At 43.7% G+C, this 17,815-nt stretch overlaps 1 protein-coding gene across 1 annotated transcript in view; it reads left to right on the top strand.

Moving 5' to 3' along the window:
* The window catches only part of prom2 (prominin 2), a 37,032-nt gene that overhangs the window by 17,976 nt on the left and 1,241 nt on the right, over nucleotides 1-17,815 (top strand). Inside the window, exons 8-23 of the mRNA XM_063191268.1 lie at nucleotides 1,462-1,658; nucleotides 4,554-4,628; nucleotides 5,499-5,562; nucleotides 6,529-6,685; nucleotides 7,276-7,428; nucleotides 10,482-10,605; nucleotides 11,351-11,439; nucleotides 12,063-12,147; nucleotides 12,723-12,866; nucleotides 13,491-13,565; nucleotides 14,136-14,228; nucleotides 14,431-14,499; nucleotides 15,408-15,515; nucleotides 16,089-16,157; nucleotides 17,227-17,316; nucleotides 17,645-17,763. Of these exons, the coding sequence (XP_063047338.1) occupies nucleotides 1,462-1,658; nucleotides 4,554-4,628; nucleotides 5,499-5,562; nucleotides 6,529-6,685; nucleotides 7,276-7,428; nucleotides 10,482-10,605; nucleotides 11,351-11,439; nucleotides 12,063-12,147; nucleotides 12,723-12,866; nucleotides 13,491-13,565; nucleotides 14,136-14,228; nucleotides 14,431-14,499; nucleotides 15,408-15,515; nucleotides 16,089-16,157; nucleotides 17,227-17,316; nucleotides 17,645-17,763 (1,711 nt within the window). The remainder of the gene's footprint in view (nucleotides 1-1,461; nucleotides 1,659-4,553; nucleotides 4,629-5,498; nucleotides 5,563-6,528; nucleotides 6,686-7,275; nucleotides 7,429-10,481; nucleotides 10,606-11,350; nucleotides 11,440-12,062; nucleotides 12,148-12,722; nucleotides 12,867-13,490; nucleotides 13,566-14,135; nucleotides 14,229-14,430; nucleotides 14,500-15,407; nucleotides 15,516-16,088; nucleotides 16,158-17,226; nucleotides 17,317-17,644; nucleotides 17,764-17,815) is intronic.

A 17,815-nucleotide genomic window follows, 5' to 3' on the forward strand; every position in this document is an offset into this window, starting at 1 on the left:
TGATGGATGGGGGGCAGGAAGAGGGCAGAGGGGGTTGTGGAAGGGGCGGAGCTGACTGGGGGGCTCGTCTTCCTCCCCTCCAGCCATCTGCACCCACCTTCAGGCCAGGGGTGTGTGTGTGTGTGTGTGTGTGTGTGTGTGTGTGTGTGTGTGTGTGTGTGTGTGTGTGTGTGTGTGTGTGTGTGTGTGTGTGTGTGTGTGTGTGTGTGTGTGTGTGTGCACGTGTGTGTGTGCGCGTGTGTGTGTGTGCGTGTGTGTGTGTGTGTGTGTGTGTGTGTGTGTGTGTGTGTGTGTGTGTGTGTGTGTGTGTGTCTGTGTGTGTGTGTGTGTGTGTGTGTGTGTGTGTGTGTGTGTGTGTGTGTGTGTGTGTGTGTGTGTGTGTTCAAGGGGTCGGGGTGGGGGAGTAGTGGTGTGGGTCGCCATCTGTTATTGAGGGTCCATACTGGCCCTGAGCAATCATCATATCCACCATGATTCCATTTTTCTTACAGGGAAGATGTATCCATGCAACATTTAACCCAAAATTGTGTTCTAGCTGTTAATCCACTTAATGAACTGTAAACACAAACACATTATTCTTATTATGAAGCCCATACGGTGTGAATGAGAAGCACCAATACTGGAGCCATTCTGACCTCCAAATCGTTGTGTGCTGGCTTTATGTCCAGGGGGAACTGGAAAGAGGTTTACGTACACAGAATACGAGGACACAAATATTTGTTTTTTTTTGTCAGTCCCTGACACGAAATCTGATTAAACCTTGATGTGGATGTGTTAGTGTGGTTCTTCAATCCCTTTCTGACATCAACGAAAGTACATAAATGATGACCTGACTATAGTAAAGTGCATATGTTAGGCTATGTCCTCCGCCTGTTGGCTTGGTGCTGGCTGAAACAAAAAGCAAAGACAAAGAGCAGAACCAGAGTCTGACACTAGCATGCTCCCACGCTAGTTTTTAATCATGACATTTTGAGCATGCAGCCTTCAGACATTAGCCTGGGAACTCCCATACTGCCTTTAGTTCTACACAATCGTTTCGATCTGAAATCTCACTTGTGATTAGGTCTGGTGTTAACCAGGCAATTCAGACATGACGTCATCCCTGAAACGCTGATTAAAAACTATGGGAACACAGTCGTGTCACACACTGGGTTTCTGCTTTCTCTCTATCCCAAATGATCATTAATCCAACTGGTCCATGGATTTAACCAGCTATTCTGTAGCCCCTTAATGTGCACCGTTCCATATCTGTGTGTGTGTGTGTGTGTGTGTGTGTGTGTGTGTGTGTGTGTGTGTGTGTGTGTGTGTGTGTGTGTGTGTGTGTGTGTGTGTGTGTGTGTGTGTGTGTGTGTGTGTGTGTGTGTGTGTGTGCGTGTGCGTGTGTGTGTTTGTGTGCGTGTGTGTCTGTGTGTGCCTGTGTGTCTGTGTGTGTAAACACCCTTGTATGCACTCTGTCTGCAGTGGTGGACAATACCAGTGCAGAGCTGACCCACCTGGACTCCAGTCTGGATCGGCTCCAGTTGGACCTGAATAAACTGCAGTCCAACCTGACGGCAGTACGAGACCGTATCAACGCCACCCTCCAGAAACCCACATGTGTGGGCTGCAGCGCCCTACAGGCCGAGCTGGACCAGCTGACTGTGGACACAACGCTCTCGGTGAGACACGCATGTACACTCTGACTTGTGGACACAACAGTCACTGAGACACACAAGCGCACTCTGATATGAGGACACCACACTCTCGCTGAGACATGTGGACTACTGGTAGTGATGGGAATTTCTGATCTTTTTGGAGAGCCGGTTCTTTTGACACTTGTTTTGAGGATCCGGCTCTTTCTGCTCCCAAATGGTTCCTCAGATTTGAATAATTATTAATATTTTGGTGCCAGTGTTTGGGTGCCTGTAACCCTTTGCTGTGTGAGTACCGCCACTATATACTGTACGTACGTCTTTTCCAATTATGTACCGCATTCACAAAAAAGGGAAAGAAAAAAATGCTGCAGTCCTGGCCAAGAGGCAGCAAAATGGTAGCCAGGCCGTGCACTTCTAGTGACGCAACACCTTCAGCCAGGAGCAATACAAATATTGTTTCTGAGCTCCGGAAAAATCGGAAACTCTTTGTCAGGAAGCAAACAACCAGGATCAAACCAAGGTTAGTCGGATCAACCATGCCGTTTGGGAAATATTAATTGTTTTGCTCTTGGTCCGACCAAGTCTTGAAGTGATTTGAAAGTCGATGATAATCAGAGTCAGACTAGCAAAATGGTACTGTCTAGAGTTAAAAATTAAAATATATATACGTATATGTAGTTAAAAATTGCTGTCTCATGTGCTCTCAGTCAGGAAAGTTTAGCTTGTTTCCATTGACCTATGGACACCACCCTATCCAAGAGACACATTATGTACTGTATATCGGTTGGGGAATACATTGATGCTATTGCCGCCACTCACTAAATTACTTAATTGACCTCAAGTTGTTTGCAGACATCCTTGATCAACTTGATCATTGCTGATCTGTCTTAATTAAATGGCACACACTGACCTCTGACCTGTTCACACCACCCTCTCCGGGAGACACTCAAGCACCCCCTCTGATCTCAGGTCAGGGCAGACAACCCGAAGACCTCCAGTGAAATCAGCGGGAGATACATGAATGCCACTGCTGCCATTCCTTAATTTCCATCGGCATCAATAAAGTATCTCTTCTCTGTTACAAGTGGTATATGTTTTAAAAGGTTGCCACTATTACCACCATCTCAGTTTCAGACACGTAATTTATTTCTGTATTGCAGACACACACACACGCGCACACGCGCACACACACACACACACACACACACACACACACACACACACACACACACACACACACACGCACACGCACACGCACACGCACACACACTGGAGAGGAGAGTGGGAGAGAGGGGAAGAAAGAGGAAGAGGGGAAGGTTGATGATGAGAGCAGCGAAAAAAATATGTCCAGAGGTCAAGAAGGGTGGGAGAACCACCATTACCATGACTCCAATGTTTGCATACACCCATTGACCTCAAGTGAGATGCTGAGTTGGGAAATCATGGCAAGGGTCAGGCAGAGGCATTTGAAATATAAAAGTAACCATCCAGAGCACCACCTAATCAGACTGAATCCAAGTTGTGTTCAAATTTGGGTTATTAGTTGTTCAAAGAATTTTGAATTTCAGTTGCATTAATACGGTGTTTCAAATTACTGAAATGTTTTTTTTATTATGAAGTCTGTTTGTCATCGTTGAGTCATCAGACGTACACTAAGTGCAGTAGATGAACTCCTTTTTTGAGCTCAAAGAAATGTTGCTGTTACCATATCAGGAAATAAACTGAGTGTCATCGGTGACTCTTCTCCAACTTTACTTTTCTTTTTTTCACCCTTTTGTTTTCTTTTGCTTTTTTTGGATTCGGCTGTAGACAGTGTCGTAAGAGGAAGTGAGAGTGTCTGCCTGTTGAATCAAACCCAAACACTCTGAACCAAAGCCAGCCCAATGGCAGTGAATTAGGTAGGAAGTCAGTAGGCCAAACGCAGACAGGTGATGTTTCCCTGTGCCTTTGTGCAATGGCAAGGTAGCGAATGGCAGCCGTCCCCTCTATTGTGTGTGGCAGTGGGCACTAATTACAAGTCTTCTCGGGTGGGTCTCTGTGGCACGTCACTGGATCTGAGTGGGAACTGTCCCGCACTGTGCCTGACTTGGCTGTGAGGTGCTCAGCCAGTGCCAGCCTAATACCCACACAATGGCGCTCGGAAAAGGTTTTCAATTACATGGAAACCTCCAACGCTGCCTTGCGCACTGTCTTGTTACACAAACAGAAAAGAGGACCCATGTTTGCAGGTCAACCACAAAGAAACGCCACCCCAGTTCAAATGGCAGTGTAAACAAAGACAGGGACATTTGCTTTTTTGTTGTTGCTTCAGCCCTAAGGAACGTGGATTAGTCCCATATTTACAGTATTGTGAAGGTGTTATTATTATACTACAAATCTCTCTGTGGTCATATAATATAATTATAGGCCACAGAGGTGTTATCAAAATAAAAGATGTTAGTCCGGTTCTACAGTATACACTTGAGCTGCATATCGCCCTCTGGTGTTTTAAAGTATAATGGCAGCTACATAAAGAGCTTACAAAATGAAAGCAGTGGTCGTTCAAGCTGCCATGTTCCGCATCCTACTGTACATTATCCAGAGCGGGATCAATAAAGTGAATACATCGGCCCAGAAACGTATAATATAATCTTATCTATAACCTGGATGTTATAATCAGCAATGAGTGACTCCTGTACCTTGCTGTTTCCATACAAATGTTGAGTAATCTCCTTTCGCCTCCTGACAGACCAATGATACCTGATGTCAGCAGTGGATAAGACCTTTATTTTGAAAAAAAAGCATTGTTAATTTAACAGTTGGAGAGTAATCTGGGACGAAATACATCCTAGATGTTAAATCAACTCCCTAGGTGTTGAATGAACAATCCATTTTTTTACTGTGTCCTTACAAATGTTGAATAATCTCTTCTCCTGACAGACCCCAGACCTAACACCCCTGATATCAGCAGTGGATGAGGCCAAGGACGCCAACCTGAACGGACTGGCAAACGAGGTAAGAGAATAACAGTATATCCCCACTACCTTTTTACAAAGGAGCAGCTATTCTTACTGGGGTCTATCATATACCAATGACACAGCATGACAATATCACAAAATAGTTGCATAACATAATACACAGCTAAAAGAAACACAATACACAGGCGAGAAAAAAGGCAGAAAGAGACGTTAGCATACAGTTTAAATGCAGTGCTGATTGTATGCGCTGATTGCTAGTAGTGCTGACCTGAGATTGAATCACTGCATGGGCAATCAATGACCTCCGCTTGGCCTCAGTGACCTGGAACAGTTAATGTGACCTCTGCTCCCGTAATGGGACTAATAGGTGTGGAGAATTGGGGTCTGCTTGTCATAGCTAACTGTCTGGCTGATTGGCTGGCTTAGAGCATTGCATTGTGGATGTGAAATAGTGACATGGGTGTGTACTGCACAATATGAGACAGTAATGCCTGGACAAGGTTGGTTGATTAAACGTCATTCACATACAGTGAGTCAGTGAGCCAGTGCTTTCGAACAATCTCATTCAAACGTTCGTTGGTTTGTTAGTTGGTTTGTTCGTTGGTTCGTTGGTTCGTTCATTCATTCATTCATTCATTCATTCATTCATTCATTCATTCATTCATTCATTCATTCATTCATTCATTCATTCATTCCCAATTTCTTTTCAAAATGATGATGCGTTGATGTACTTTCAATGAAGGGGTTAGGAAAGTCCATTTCCACAGTGAAATTGCTTTTTTTTTCTTTCGTAAACCAGTTCTCAAATTTTTGTCTTTTGAGCTTATGTGGCAGTGCAGGTTTAATCACCAAAGTCCCAGTTTGAGTTATTGATATGGTGAAATTGCTCTCTCTCTCCTCCCTAAAGGGTGAGACCTTCTTCAACACCATACCAGAGCGAGTCACCAATGAAACCAAAAGCACAGTGCAAGGTAAGTGCGGAGAAAAGGTTAATATTTATCCAATAACACAGCATTGTCTGAAACACTAACTTGGCCTTGACATCCCTCAAGTGCCCTACAAAGGCAAAGTGTTGTAACTACGCCAACATTGAAACTGAGAAAAAGAACGTTAAAGTATTGGTATTAGGTTGGATATTGTAGTTAGCTAATTTGACATGACAACATCTCTAAAATAGGTCACACTTGGACTCTGAGGCTGTGTCTCAAATGCCGCGCTTGTGCACTTCGGGCACTGTTTTTCAGTGCCTAGGGCGCTCACGCTGAAAATTTCATTTGAGCCAGTGCACTGAAAGTGCCAGGATGATCCCCTAACAATGGCGGAAAAATGCAGTGCTTGAATGATGGACACTGCACGCACTAAACGGCGGCCATGTTGACTATGACACGAAGGAAATGTGTCATTCAGTTCAGTACAAGAGTTTGGTCAACAGTCTCCTAATTCTGTAAGTAATGTTGATGGGACACCAACCTTTTCATGCAAACCAAAGTATTGTATGTGTGATTGTTGACCTTTGGGGTGAAGGACATGGAAATACAAGCACCAGACGCTGTGCATTGTAAACAGTGGCCAACTCATATTTTGGCGAGCTAATGCCATGCCCAGCCGTCACTTCCAGCGAGGGCACAGTGCATAGTGCTCAAATTTTTCCACGACACTAAGCACTAAAGACCTCAGTGCACTGTGCGCACTGTGCGCTGACTGTCAGTGCACTGACAAAAGTGTGTCATTTGAGACACAGCCTGAGGCTCAATATAAAGGAGGTGTTATGAAGACAATTTCACTCTTAACTCAATTTTGACAAAATGTTACTGCACTTCGCCTTTCTAGGGCAGTACACTTCCACTTAATTCACATTTCCTTATTGGTACAGTTAGTATGGTGATGGTATTCGAAATGAAATAGATGTCTTACCTACCCTGTGTCACCTTTTCCAGAGGTTAAGACTGAGCTGGACAACATCAAGGTCCAGATCTCTCAGGTGACAGATGACATGCCTCTAGATGTTGTCAATGACATCTCAGCGTCCATCAGTAATGCACAGGACACGGTCGATCAGTACACCCCAGAAGCAGAGAGGGCAGAATTTTACAGGTGAGTTAGCCACCCACATGTTCACATACTATTACTGCATATACACAAAACATACTGATAGCATCTTAAACCAGTACACCTCAGAGGACAAGCAGAGAGGGTAGAGTTGTACGTATATGGGGAGATGTGTTCAAATAGTACTTTGTACTACTGTAAACACAATACTAATCCTCACATACTAATAATCACATACTAACAGCATCTTAAACCAGTATAACGCTGAGGGTAGAGTAAAAACTTAAACCAGTACACCCCCAAAGCAGAGGGTGAAGTGGTACAGGCTGGTAACCACATTCACGTTCACATATCAATGCACTGTATGCAGAGTACTCACTAAATGCAGTACTGCTGTACTGTACATATACACATACTACTATATAAGTACTTATCATCATATGCAGTACTAGTAGTATTTCAAACTGGTATGTCCCGATTATGGGTAGCTGGACTCATATCCGTGTGTGTGTGTGTGTGTGTGTGTGTGTGTGTGTGTGTGTGTGTGTGTGTGTGTGTGTGTGTGTGTGTGTCTGTGTCTGTGTCTGTGTCTGTGTCTGTGTGCGTGCGTGCGTGCGTCTGTTCTTCTCCCCCAGGTGGATCATAGGTGTGGTGCTGAGCTGCGTGGTGCTGCTGGTGGTTGTGTGTAACCTGCTGGGTCTCTTCATGGGCCCCTCGGGCCTCAACCCCAAGGCCATACCCACCGAGCGATCCTGTTCATCCAACTGCGGAGGCATCTTCTTCATGGCGTACGGGCACTTTTATTGTTACTATTAAAGGCCAAGTTATCTTTTAAAATGCAAAATAGTTTTTTTCAAATTCAAAAAGCTTTATTGTAATAGTATAATTAACTTTTATTCCATGTTCAGTGAAGCATTTATTTAAACAGCGTCCCTTGTGTGTAGTGGTTTCTAGTGGTTTTCAGCCTGACCAAATGTAATGTACCATCACACTCTTTAGTGTCCTCGTGCTGAAGGCCATGCTGTTAGTTGTAGTAGGAGCCTCTGAATTGGTACCATTTTTCCTTGACTGTGCAGGTTCTTGCAAAGTTTGGATGATCTCCATTGATCACCCACACATGAACCAAATGTAATGTAATGTAATGTAATCAGGGCTCTAAATTAACTTTTTCCACCACCAGCCAATTTGGCTAGTGGACATTTTTTCTTACCAGCCAAACAGAAGTTCAACAAGCCATTTTATTCTCTCGCCAAAATAAACTATGCTTTAGGCTAGTTTTTTTTTTTTTTTTAATTATGGTCATTTTGTTCAACTATTTCTACAACAAAGATACACCATAGGCCTGCATAAGCTACTATATGCCTACATAATAAGCATATTACAGGCTATATATTTTTTTCATTATTTTTTAACTTCTGCTTTATTTTTTACTTTCATTACTTAGGCATAATCAATTTGATTAGTTTTTGTTCAATTCCTCTGAAAACAGCTGAATCACATCACACAAGCCACTCACATAGACCTTTAACATAGGCCTACAGTAACCAAGCACACAGCTTAACACTACAAAACCTCACATAGGCCTACGCACACCCCAAGGAAGGAGAAGAGATGAGAGGAGAGAGGAGGAGCTCTTCTCTACCATGCGCAACAAAATGACAAGAAGCCTAGTTTAACTGAAAGTAAATATTATCTCGGGAATATTCGCTTCCGTTGTTACTTCGACAGCTTCGTCGTTGGTTGCTTTTTTTTCTTTCCGATGGCGTGGGCTTTCCAACTTAGTTGCGCCAGGACTCGGAACATTTCAGAAGACAACTGAACTGACAGCTACGGTCACACTACTCTGACAGTCAGCTCTCCTCCTCTGCCCTTGTCGCTATTTCGTTCCACAGCCACTCATTTTTTAACGTCACACAGAACCTTGCGCTAACCCCCGCCACATTCTCATCACTCGCACAAAACATAGTCTACAGAACAGAAGTAGCTCTATGCATAATCTGCGTAACTCCTGTTATTGAAACGGCCAGGGCCTCGCTGCTTCAAAAATGCAGCCTGTTACAGCAATGTTCATATAGCAGTAGTGACGTTAAAAAGGTTGTAGCGAAAGCGACGAGAGCATAGGAGGAGAGCTGCCTGTCAGAATAGTGTGAGCGCAGCTTAGCTGACAGAATGTTTTCAATCCTGGCGCGCGCAACAGCATGGAGTTGCCGCTCGCTGCACTGGAAAGCCCACTGTGGGAGGCTACGTCGTGACGCTAGTGTCCATGGGTAATGTAGGAAATCTCGCCGTCTAACGTTCGTCAGAGCAGCGGTTTACCGTTCATAATTTACTGTACTCGGGAACTACTAGCCAAATTGGCGGGGAGATATTTTTTTCTACTAGCCAAAATGAATTTTCACCCCTGTTTGGCGTGTTGGCGTGTGTTAATTTAGAGCCCTGGATGTAATGTAATGTAATAACATGAACACCTTCAATGTCCATGGTGTACGCATGGAAGGGGAACACAGGGTCAGTGAGAGAAAACGTTTTGCCCCCTCCCCTTTTAGACAGTAATAGTGAGTGATAGCTGTGTGTTTCCTAAAAGCAGGAATGTCAGGGGGTAGGTTTGGCGTTTGGTCCATTCCTCCTCCCCGTCAGCTGACCTAATGTACTTTACTAGCTGATTTGGGTGGAATGGAGAGACATGACCCACATCAGTGTTTCCCCGCAGAATTTTCGTTAGGCAAGGTGATGTGGGGTTAGCAGGTGTCAGACACATGTGACCATCATCATTGGAGATGCTATACTTTGCAGATTTACAAGAAATATGATATGAAAACTCGAAAAGTGTACATGTACATGTTTTGGTGAAGCAACTTCAGAAATGACATTCACAACACAAAATCTTTATCTTTTCAGGGGACTTAGTCATGGTGCTTGGTGTTTGTTGTCAAGGTGGGCGTCTTAGCAATAAAGCGCTGGGGGAAACCTTGCACATGGCTGGCTCTCCTGCCCGAGTGCTGCTGCGTGGGTCAGTCAGTAGAGTCCCTGTGTGTTATGGGGTAAACATTACCAGCGCCAAAACCCAGCTCTCGCCAGATCTGCATGTTTCCGCAGCTAGGCTACCAGCGCGACCCATGGATAATTAACACCGTGCCATGCAACATGACAGGGAAAAGGTGGAGGTTATGGTAGTCTGCCAGGACCATAAGGGCAATAGGAACAATAAATAATATATATTGTTTAAAATGTCACTGCTGATGTTGTGTCGCTCTTCTCTCTTGAGAGATGAGTACTGTAGGCTGCCATCATCATGCCAACATGTGTTGGTTGGTGTTGCGTGTTGCTTCTGTCTTCCATAGGTCCTGGGTTCATCTTTCTCTTCCGCTGAGTATTGTAATGACATCGCTGTGTTGGCATTGTGTCTCTCTTCTCTCTTCCAGAGGTCCTGGGTTCACCGTCCTGTTAACCTGAGTATTGTAATATCATGACAGTGTTGGTGTTGTGTCTCTCTTCCAGAGGTGTTCCCCTGAGTAAAGTATTGTAATAACATGACTGTGTCTCTCTTCTCTCTTCCAGAGGTGCTGGGTTCACCTTCTTGTTCCCCATGTATTGTAATAACATGACTGTGTCTCTCTTCTCTCTTCCAGAGGTGCTGGGTTCACCTTCTTGTTCCCCATGTATTGTAATAACATGACTGTGTCTCTCTTCTCTCTTCCAGAGGTGCTGGGTTCACCTTCTTGTTCCCCATGTATTGTAATAACATGACTGTGTCTCTCTTCTCTCTTCCAGAGGTGCTGGGTTCACCTTCTTGTTCCCCATGTATTGTAATAACATGACTGTGTCTCTCTTCTCTCTGCAGGGGTGCTGGGTTCACCTTCCTGTTTTGCTGGCTCTTTATGGTGGTGGTAGTGATCCTCTTCCTGCTGGGTGGAAACGCCTACACCCTCGTCTGCAAACCCTGGAAAAGCCAGGAGCTCTTCCAGGTATAGGCACCACTAAGCCATGCTATCCCTTACCTTCTCAATGATTTACAATGTATTGCCTACATTGAATTAACTGGTGTATATCAACACAAATATCAAACTTTGTTGAAGATTGTTCTCAGTTTCAAAATGAAACAGAGTATAAAGTATGCCAAAAAATAATCGTAGTATCATGGCTAGAGATGCACCGGATCCGGTTCCGGATGCGGCAGGATAATAGGGTTTTTCACAGGATACGGGTCCGGCAGGATCTTAAGTAATGGATCCGGTATCCGGCATGTTACCTAAAAATCAGGATCTGGTGCATCTCTAGCCTAGGCTTTTCAGTCAGTCTTTCACAACCCCAATCACTGCATGGAGCGAAAGCTCTTTGGAAGCGGCCGTTGCAGAGACAGTGTGGCAGTTAGCCAATGAGTCTAAAAAATAGTTTGAGTCAAGGGCCCATGTGTGCGACTAGACTGTATGTTTCAACGCTTCTTTAGGATCCGGTATCCGGTTCCGGATCCGGCAGGATCTTAAGCGGTGGATCCGGTATCTAAAAATCAGGATCCGGTGCATCTCTAATCATGGCCAAACCGTAGTACTGGGAAATGTCATTTCCAGGGGAAAAGGCCAAAGGGCCAACATTTTACCCATTACTTTACAAAGTTTTTAGCGGTCCTCTCAATGTGTTGTGTGATTTGCATGTTGTCCTCCTCTCTTCTATTAAATGCTTAATTGTGCTCTTGTATGTCCAAACACGCAGCTCATCGACACACCAGGAGTGATCCCAGGGTTTAACCTGTCTGCATCTATCGGCGTACAGACCCCCCTGACCGTCACAAGTGTTTTCAAGTGAGATTGCAGAGCCACCTTATACTGTATGATAATAGCAAAGTGAAAAGTAAACATGCAATTCATATACAGTAGGAGCCACTCATTTTTACCCATTCCATGCACATACTGCAACATGCGACTTCCATGGCACTTCAGTGTTGTTTTAGCTCAAAGAGTGCAATCATGGCACAGTCAAGAACACATGGTAAAACAATCAGGTGCTCCTACTGCAGGCTTACTATTCACTATTTCAGTGCTTAAATGTAGAGTATGTCATGTTAATCATTTATTTTCAAAATGTACCCCCATTCACAAATTTTATCTTTTCATGCATTACAGTAATAAAGTAATTTTTACAGGCCTGACCAAAGTGGTGAACATGTAGAAGCTCCGCAAACATCCATGTATGAAACTGAAAAGTGTACATTTCCTAGCCATAATAAATAATTCGAAATTGATGACCGTAAATAAACATGAAATAGATAGATAGAAATTTGTGAATGAGCAGCCTGAATTCTGGAAATAAGCTGCTTAAAAGAATGCATACCCTTTAAAGAAACACAGGCAGCAGTGTACAAGCACTAACCACACTGGCACCACATTCTCTCTGCATTTCCACTAAGTGTTGATGTGTCTCGTAGTGACTGCAACCAAAACAAGTCTCTGTGGAGCACCTTTCACCTGGACGAGCTAGTCGATCTCAACGAGTTCCTGAACGTCTCCAAGGTAACAGCCGAAAACACAGTTCCGACGCCACCCGTGTTTGTCAAAGCGCGTCACACACTGTCACTAATGACCACATGCATGTTTTTGACAGCACATCATACACACACATTCACTGTTTGTAATGAACAAATGTTTTTGTCACTACACATCATCCAGACTGAAACAAGTATCCTCTTTCTCTAATGACCACCGTGTTTGTTGATGCGCTTCAGAACAGACATCCTTTTTCAATAATCATCACCTTTCAGTCTGTGTCTGTGTTCATGACCTCTGACAATGACGTGCAGTCATGCAAACTCAAGTCTGCAAAGGACTTGTGACGCTTGAGCCAAGGCTGTTTAACATGACCTTTGCAAATATATCTGATACAATCTGTTGTTTGATTTCAAAACAAAAGTAAACAGTAATCAGTGTGCAATGTTTCCTGATAGTCTACCCTTGGATTTCTGGATTTACCCACCTCACACATATACCCATATTGCTTATGTGGAATCATAACAGGGGCACATACTGTATGGACGTGCATAACTCAACTCGGCTTGACTTAACTTGGTCCATGGCGTTTGTTTCAACAGTACACTGAGGAGATCAGGCAGAACTTCGAAAACACGGATATCTCCATATCAACGGTGACCCTACTTAGCCCTGAGACAGTTGCAAAGCTCGACAGCGTCATTGCACAAACAGGAAGCATCGACTTCAACAGCGTCAAAGATCAGGTACTGGGACAACCAACAGCATTAGAGTCACTCTCAATGTCTGTAACATCATAGCTTAGATGTTGAATGTAAATAGGTGTAATGATATTGATATTAGTGCCTATCGAATCCATATTACCTTAATATTGTTGGTCAGAGGGGTCAATACCACGTTCAGAAAGTATAAACCTTGCCTCAAATTTTAATCAACAATCTCTGAATCAACTGATTGCAATGGGAATTCAAGATATACAGACTATGGTACTAGTCTATTTGGGGAGGATACTGTGGCAGGGTTTTTACCTTCTCATCTCGGCATAGACACGTCTGTTGTAGGCAGGGAAGCCGACAGGGGGTCAAAGGGGTCAGTTGTCCTGGGCCCAGGGTGAGGAGGGGGGGCTCAGAATTGGGTTCTCATTACATGTATTGGGTGGGGAGGCCTTTCAGATGACTTTGACCAGGGCCAGGCCAAAGCAGCCCTGTCAGCAGCCCTGGTTGTAGATAACAGATGTGATATTGGATAAATATTATGTGGGTAACAGACTGCTGGGGTCAGTCAGCACATGTGGCACTGTCTGAGGTGCCAGGATGTACAGGTATCTCCATACTCTCCTATGACTCTCCATTTGTATCCTCACTTGTCAGATTGATACATTCTACACGTTTGGAGGAAACTTGACGTCCACCGCAGACAAGTTGGACCAGCTGGCAGATAGACAGGTGAGTGCTGTAAACTGCAGACTTTTTAAAAGATCTTGTGTAGATACTTTTAAACCTTCAAAGGGGTTTGTCGTTTCTGTCCTGATGTGCACAGTCAGGTTTATATCAGATGACAGGCAGGCATAGCATGCGTCATCAATGTGATGTGGTATCAACTTCAGTTTCCTAAATGGGTGTGACTTTCCCATTGAATTCCATTCATTCTCCTTGTCTCCTAAAGGACCTAGTCTCCTAAAGGGGCATGCCTGCCATAAGATGGCTGCTTAGAACTTAACTGAAAAGAAAATAAAGGTCCGCAACACTGTAAATGCTCCCAGAAGATTTAACATGTTGCACTTTGATGAAGGACATTGAGTCCGAAACGTCGTGCCAATAAATCTTCTGGGAGCATTTACAGTGTTGCGGACCTTTATTTTCTTTTCAGTTATCTTACGTTTGGTCCAGCACCTGTGCCACTGATGTGCGCGCATTCTTTGACTTTCAGCTTAGAACTTAACGCCATATGGATTCCAGAAGAAACTCCTGGCTAACAGTCTCCTCATCTATCGCCTCTGCTCTTACATTTCACAGAGTGACCCAAATGTTCAGACGGAGCTGCGTCAGGAGGCCACTGACCTGAGAGGCATCAGTGGTGAATTCAACAACACTATCCAGCCACAACTGGTAGGTTACTCTTGTAAATGCACATGCCACTATAACTGTGAATATTCCGTTGTGCTATGGTCGATGCAGTATGGGTTATGGAAAATGTAGATCATTTGTTATACTGCTTCATTAGTAGTTTAAGCAGCATAAATGTTCCCTTACCCGTGCAAACACATCACTACGGCAAACAAATGTTGACACTAAACTTAAATCTCCTCAGCTGGATGTCAAGTCCTCAATTGTACGTATGGAAGGCATTGTCCTACAGATCAATGTAAGTACCGACGCAGTACACACACACACACACACACACACACACACACACACACACACACACACACACACACACACACACACACACACACACACACACACACACACACACACACACACACACACACACACACACACACACACACACAAAACAGAGTTCCTGGAATACATCATGGGGTTCACCTAATGGCCGCACTGCTTGTGCAAGGATTATGCACATAAACAATGCAGAAGGGCATTACACCACACACAGCTCTGAGCTCCGGGAACACAGGGTTGCCTAGGGCAGTGTTTCCCAACCTTTTTTGTCTTGCGTACCCCTTACGCCTTTTAGTTGTGCCATGAGTACCCCCTTTTTCATGTTCTATATTGCTTTCTCTGTCCTGATGTGACTGCTCCATACATTTGTTATAATAATAACATTTTTCCAAGTACCCCCTGCAGTGTGCTCGCGTACCCCTAGTGGTACACGTACCCCTGGTTGGGAAACACTGGCCTAGGGGACCAGAGTGGAGCTAACCATTCTCAATGGTGATGGACTTTTTTCTGAGGAAGATTTTTCCCACCTTTTTTTTCTTTTGGGGACTTAAAATAAAAATAAAAAAACGTTTATTGCTCATAAATGAAAATAAGGGGGAATAATATGAAACACATTTATTGAGTATGATGCACGAAACTTTGTTAGTATGAGAAGAAAACTAGTTAGTGTGGTTCTTTTTTACCGACATAATATGATGACCGTTGAGTGGATACCGTCTGACACAAAATCTTCCAAACTGCATCAAATGGGAAAAAAGTGGTATGGGTGTGTAGAGTGATGTGTTTTATTCCAGAAATAAGGCCCCACATGCAAAAAAACGATTTTTCCCTTTAACTCGCTGGCAAAGCCGTATTCACAAGATCGCGCTGTAACTTATACACTGTATGGTGTCTCTCCAATGCATTCCCCAGGAGACAGTGCGGAAGGTGCTGCAGAAGGTCGGGGCAGCTGAGAGCTTCCTAAACAGCAGCACATCCGCCATAGTGAAGAACGTGAGTACCCATGTAATTCTACTGCTCATGTCAAGCTTTGCAGTACAGTTGTTAATGGGGGTGGGGGGGGTGGGGTTGCCAAGGCAACTACTGTGTCAGGAATATTGGGAGGATGAAAGCTTATATAGTTTACTCTTCAACAATGTAAGATTTTAGTATTATGGCACTTACAAAATGTCAATTACAAAATTTTATTTCGTTGCAGAATGCATTCTTTACATAGAATGTGCCAAAATCTCTCACTAATCTTTTGCCAGAAAAAAAATGGTTCACTTGGTGGTAAGCCTATTTGTAGCCGTGTTTATAAAACTTTGTTGGGCCCGTTAAAATGGAGTCACTTCTTTCCTCTCGGCTCATGTCTGTGCATGTTATGTGAAGTAACTCCCCACCTCGCACTCCTGCCACTCTAGGACAGCAGAGAACTTCTAGAATTTGTAACCATATTTCTAAATTTCTGCAGGGCCCATTTGAACACTTGAGTCACTTGTTCCCTCTCGGCTCTCCTGATATTTCTGTCTAATGTGCTCTGATCATGTCAGGTGACTTGCCTCTTCCTACTCCTCCCCATTCTAGGAAAGCATGGAATTTCTGGACTGCCAACTCAAATTCTTCACCGCCTTCGCAGAGTGGGCCAACGTGACGGTTAGCTTTGCTTCATGTTGTTTTGAAATGAATCTCAAGGTGTTGATAAACAGGGCAATTTTTGGAGTAATGGTTCTGGGCAATGATACTGTAAGATGTTTGTTTGGACTGTTCATCTCGATAATTTCATGAAGAGAACTTGGATCAGCAGATCATTCCATGATAAAACTAGGAACCAATCACATTGTTGCCTGGCAACATTGCTCAAAAAGTAGGCCTGTGTATCATTACCTTCAGAGTTAATGTGTCAAGTGTCTGTGCATTTCCCGGCATACACTCTCTTTACATTGGCTTAGCTCAAGGGGACATACTTTCCTGTACAGTCTGGACTTTGCCATCTGTCTAGAGAAGTGTAACATATTTGCTGAACAATATTTGAACTAGTGTAGGTTTTCTTAACTGTATGATTAAGTTTGTACAGACAGCATGCCTGAAAGTGACCTTTGGAAGGCTAGACCCATAGGAAAAATAAAAATAAAAAACCTTCCATGTCTACACAAAGGTTGTACCGGTATGTGGGAAAATAAGAAATGAACCATTCACTCATAAGCATTAGACATGCATAGTTATACTGTATTGCAGTAGGCCTATATGGAATGTGTATGTGAGGGATAGATATAAAATAGGCCTATACATATAGGCTATATATTAAATAATAACACTTTATGCAATGCAAGGTGTACTCATTTTGTATTGTTGAATTTGAAGTTGATACAGTATTAAAGTACAGATAAAGTAATGAATGAAGACTGAGTGAAGCCTGCTTCTAGCTACAATTAGCCAGGTTTATAGGATGTCATATAAGAATTGTATAGTCCATGGAACATTTTGCAAGTTTCATATAGATTTTTTTTTCCTATGGAGAGTAAGAAACTGATGACATGTGACCCCTTACGGATCAGGTTAAAAAAAATTCTTCTTCAACCAGGATTTTTCCCACTTCTTTTGTGTAAGTGTCAGTGTTTTTTTTTTTCTTCATTTTTTATCCTGTCATTTCTTGTTTTCTTGTTCTGCTCCCTGGTCAGTTTTTGGATGTGTAGGCTTTAACCTCCTCTTCAACCCCCTACAGATCACACAGCAGCTGGGGCGCTGCGGTCCGGTTGCCCAGGCCATCAACTCGGCAGAGGCCATCGTCTGCACGCACCTGGTTGAGTCCATGGTGAGGACTGACGCTCTTTTCATAGCTCTGTTTCCACAATAAATTACGATTGTGTAAGGCAGTGCTAGTATCTTTGCACTTACAGTGGGCAATACCTCCTCTCCATGGCATTACTATAAATAATTTACCAGAGGGATCTCGGCTTTGGCTGGCTTCATTTGCTGAGTGGAGAAGAGGGAGATACCAGTGCTTACATGCTGTGTGTCTTGTGTGCGTTCGTTTGTCCGTGTGTGTGTGTGTGTGTGTGTGTGTGTGTGTGTGTGTGTGTGTGTGTGTGTGTGTGTGTGTGTGTGTGTGTGTGTGTGTGTGTGTGTGTGTGTTTTTGCAGAATGCCTTCTGGTTCAGCCTGGGCTGGTGCCTGCTCTTCCTCATCCCCAATGTCATCCTGTCCATCAAGCTGGCCAAGTACTACCGCCGCATGAAGGACGCAGACGTCTACGAGTACGAGTGAGCCACACTTTTTGTGGATTATATTTATTATAATCCTTTTTTGTGGTTA

This window comes from Engraulis encrasicolus, chromosome 24 (assembly GCF_034702125.1).
Source record: "Engraulis encrasicolus isolate BLACKSEA-1 chromosome 24, IST_EnEncr_1.0, whole genome shotgun sequence".
NCBI classification, from domain to species: domain Eukaryota; kingdom Metazoa; phylum Chordata; class Actinopteri; order Clupeiformes; family Engraulidae; genus Engraulis; species Engraulis encrasicolus.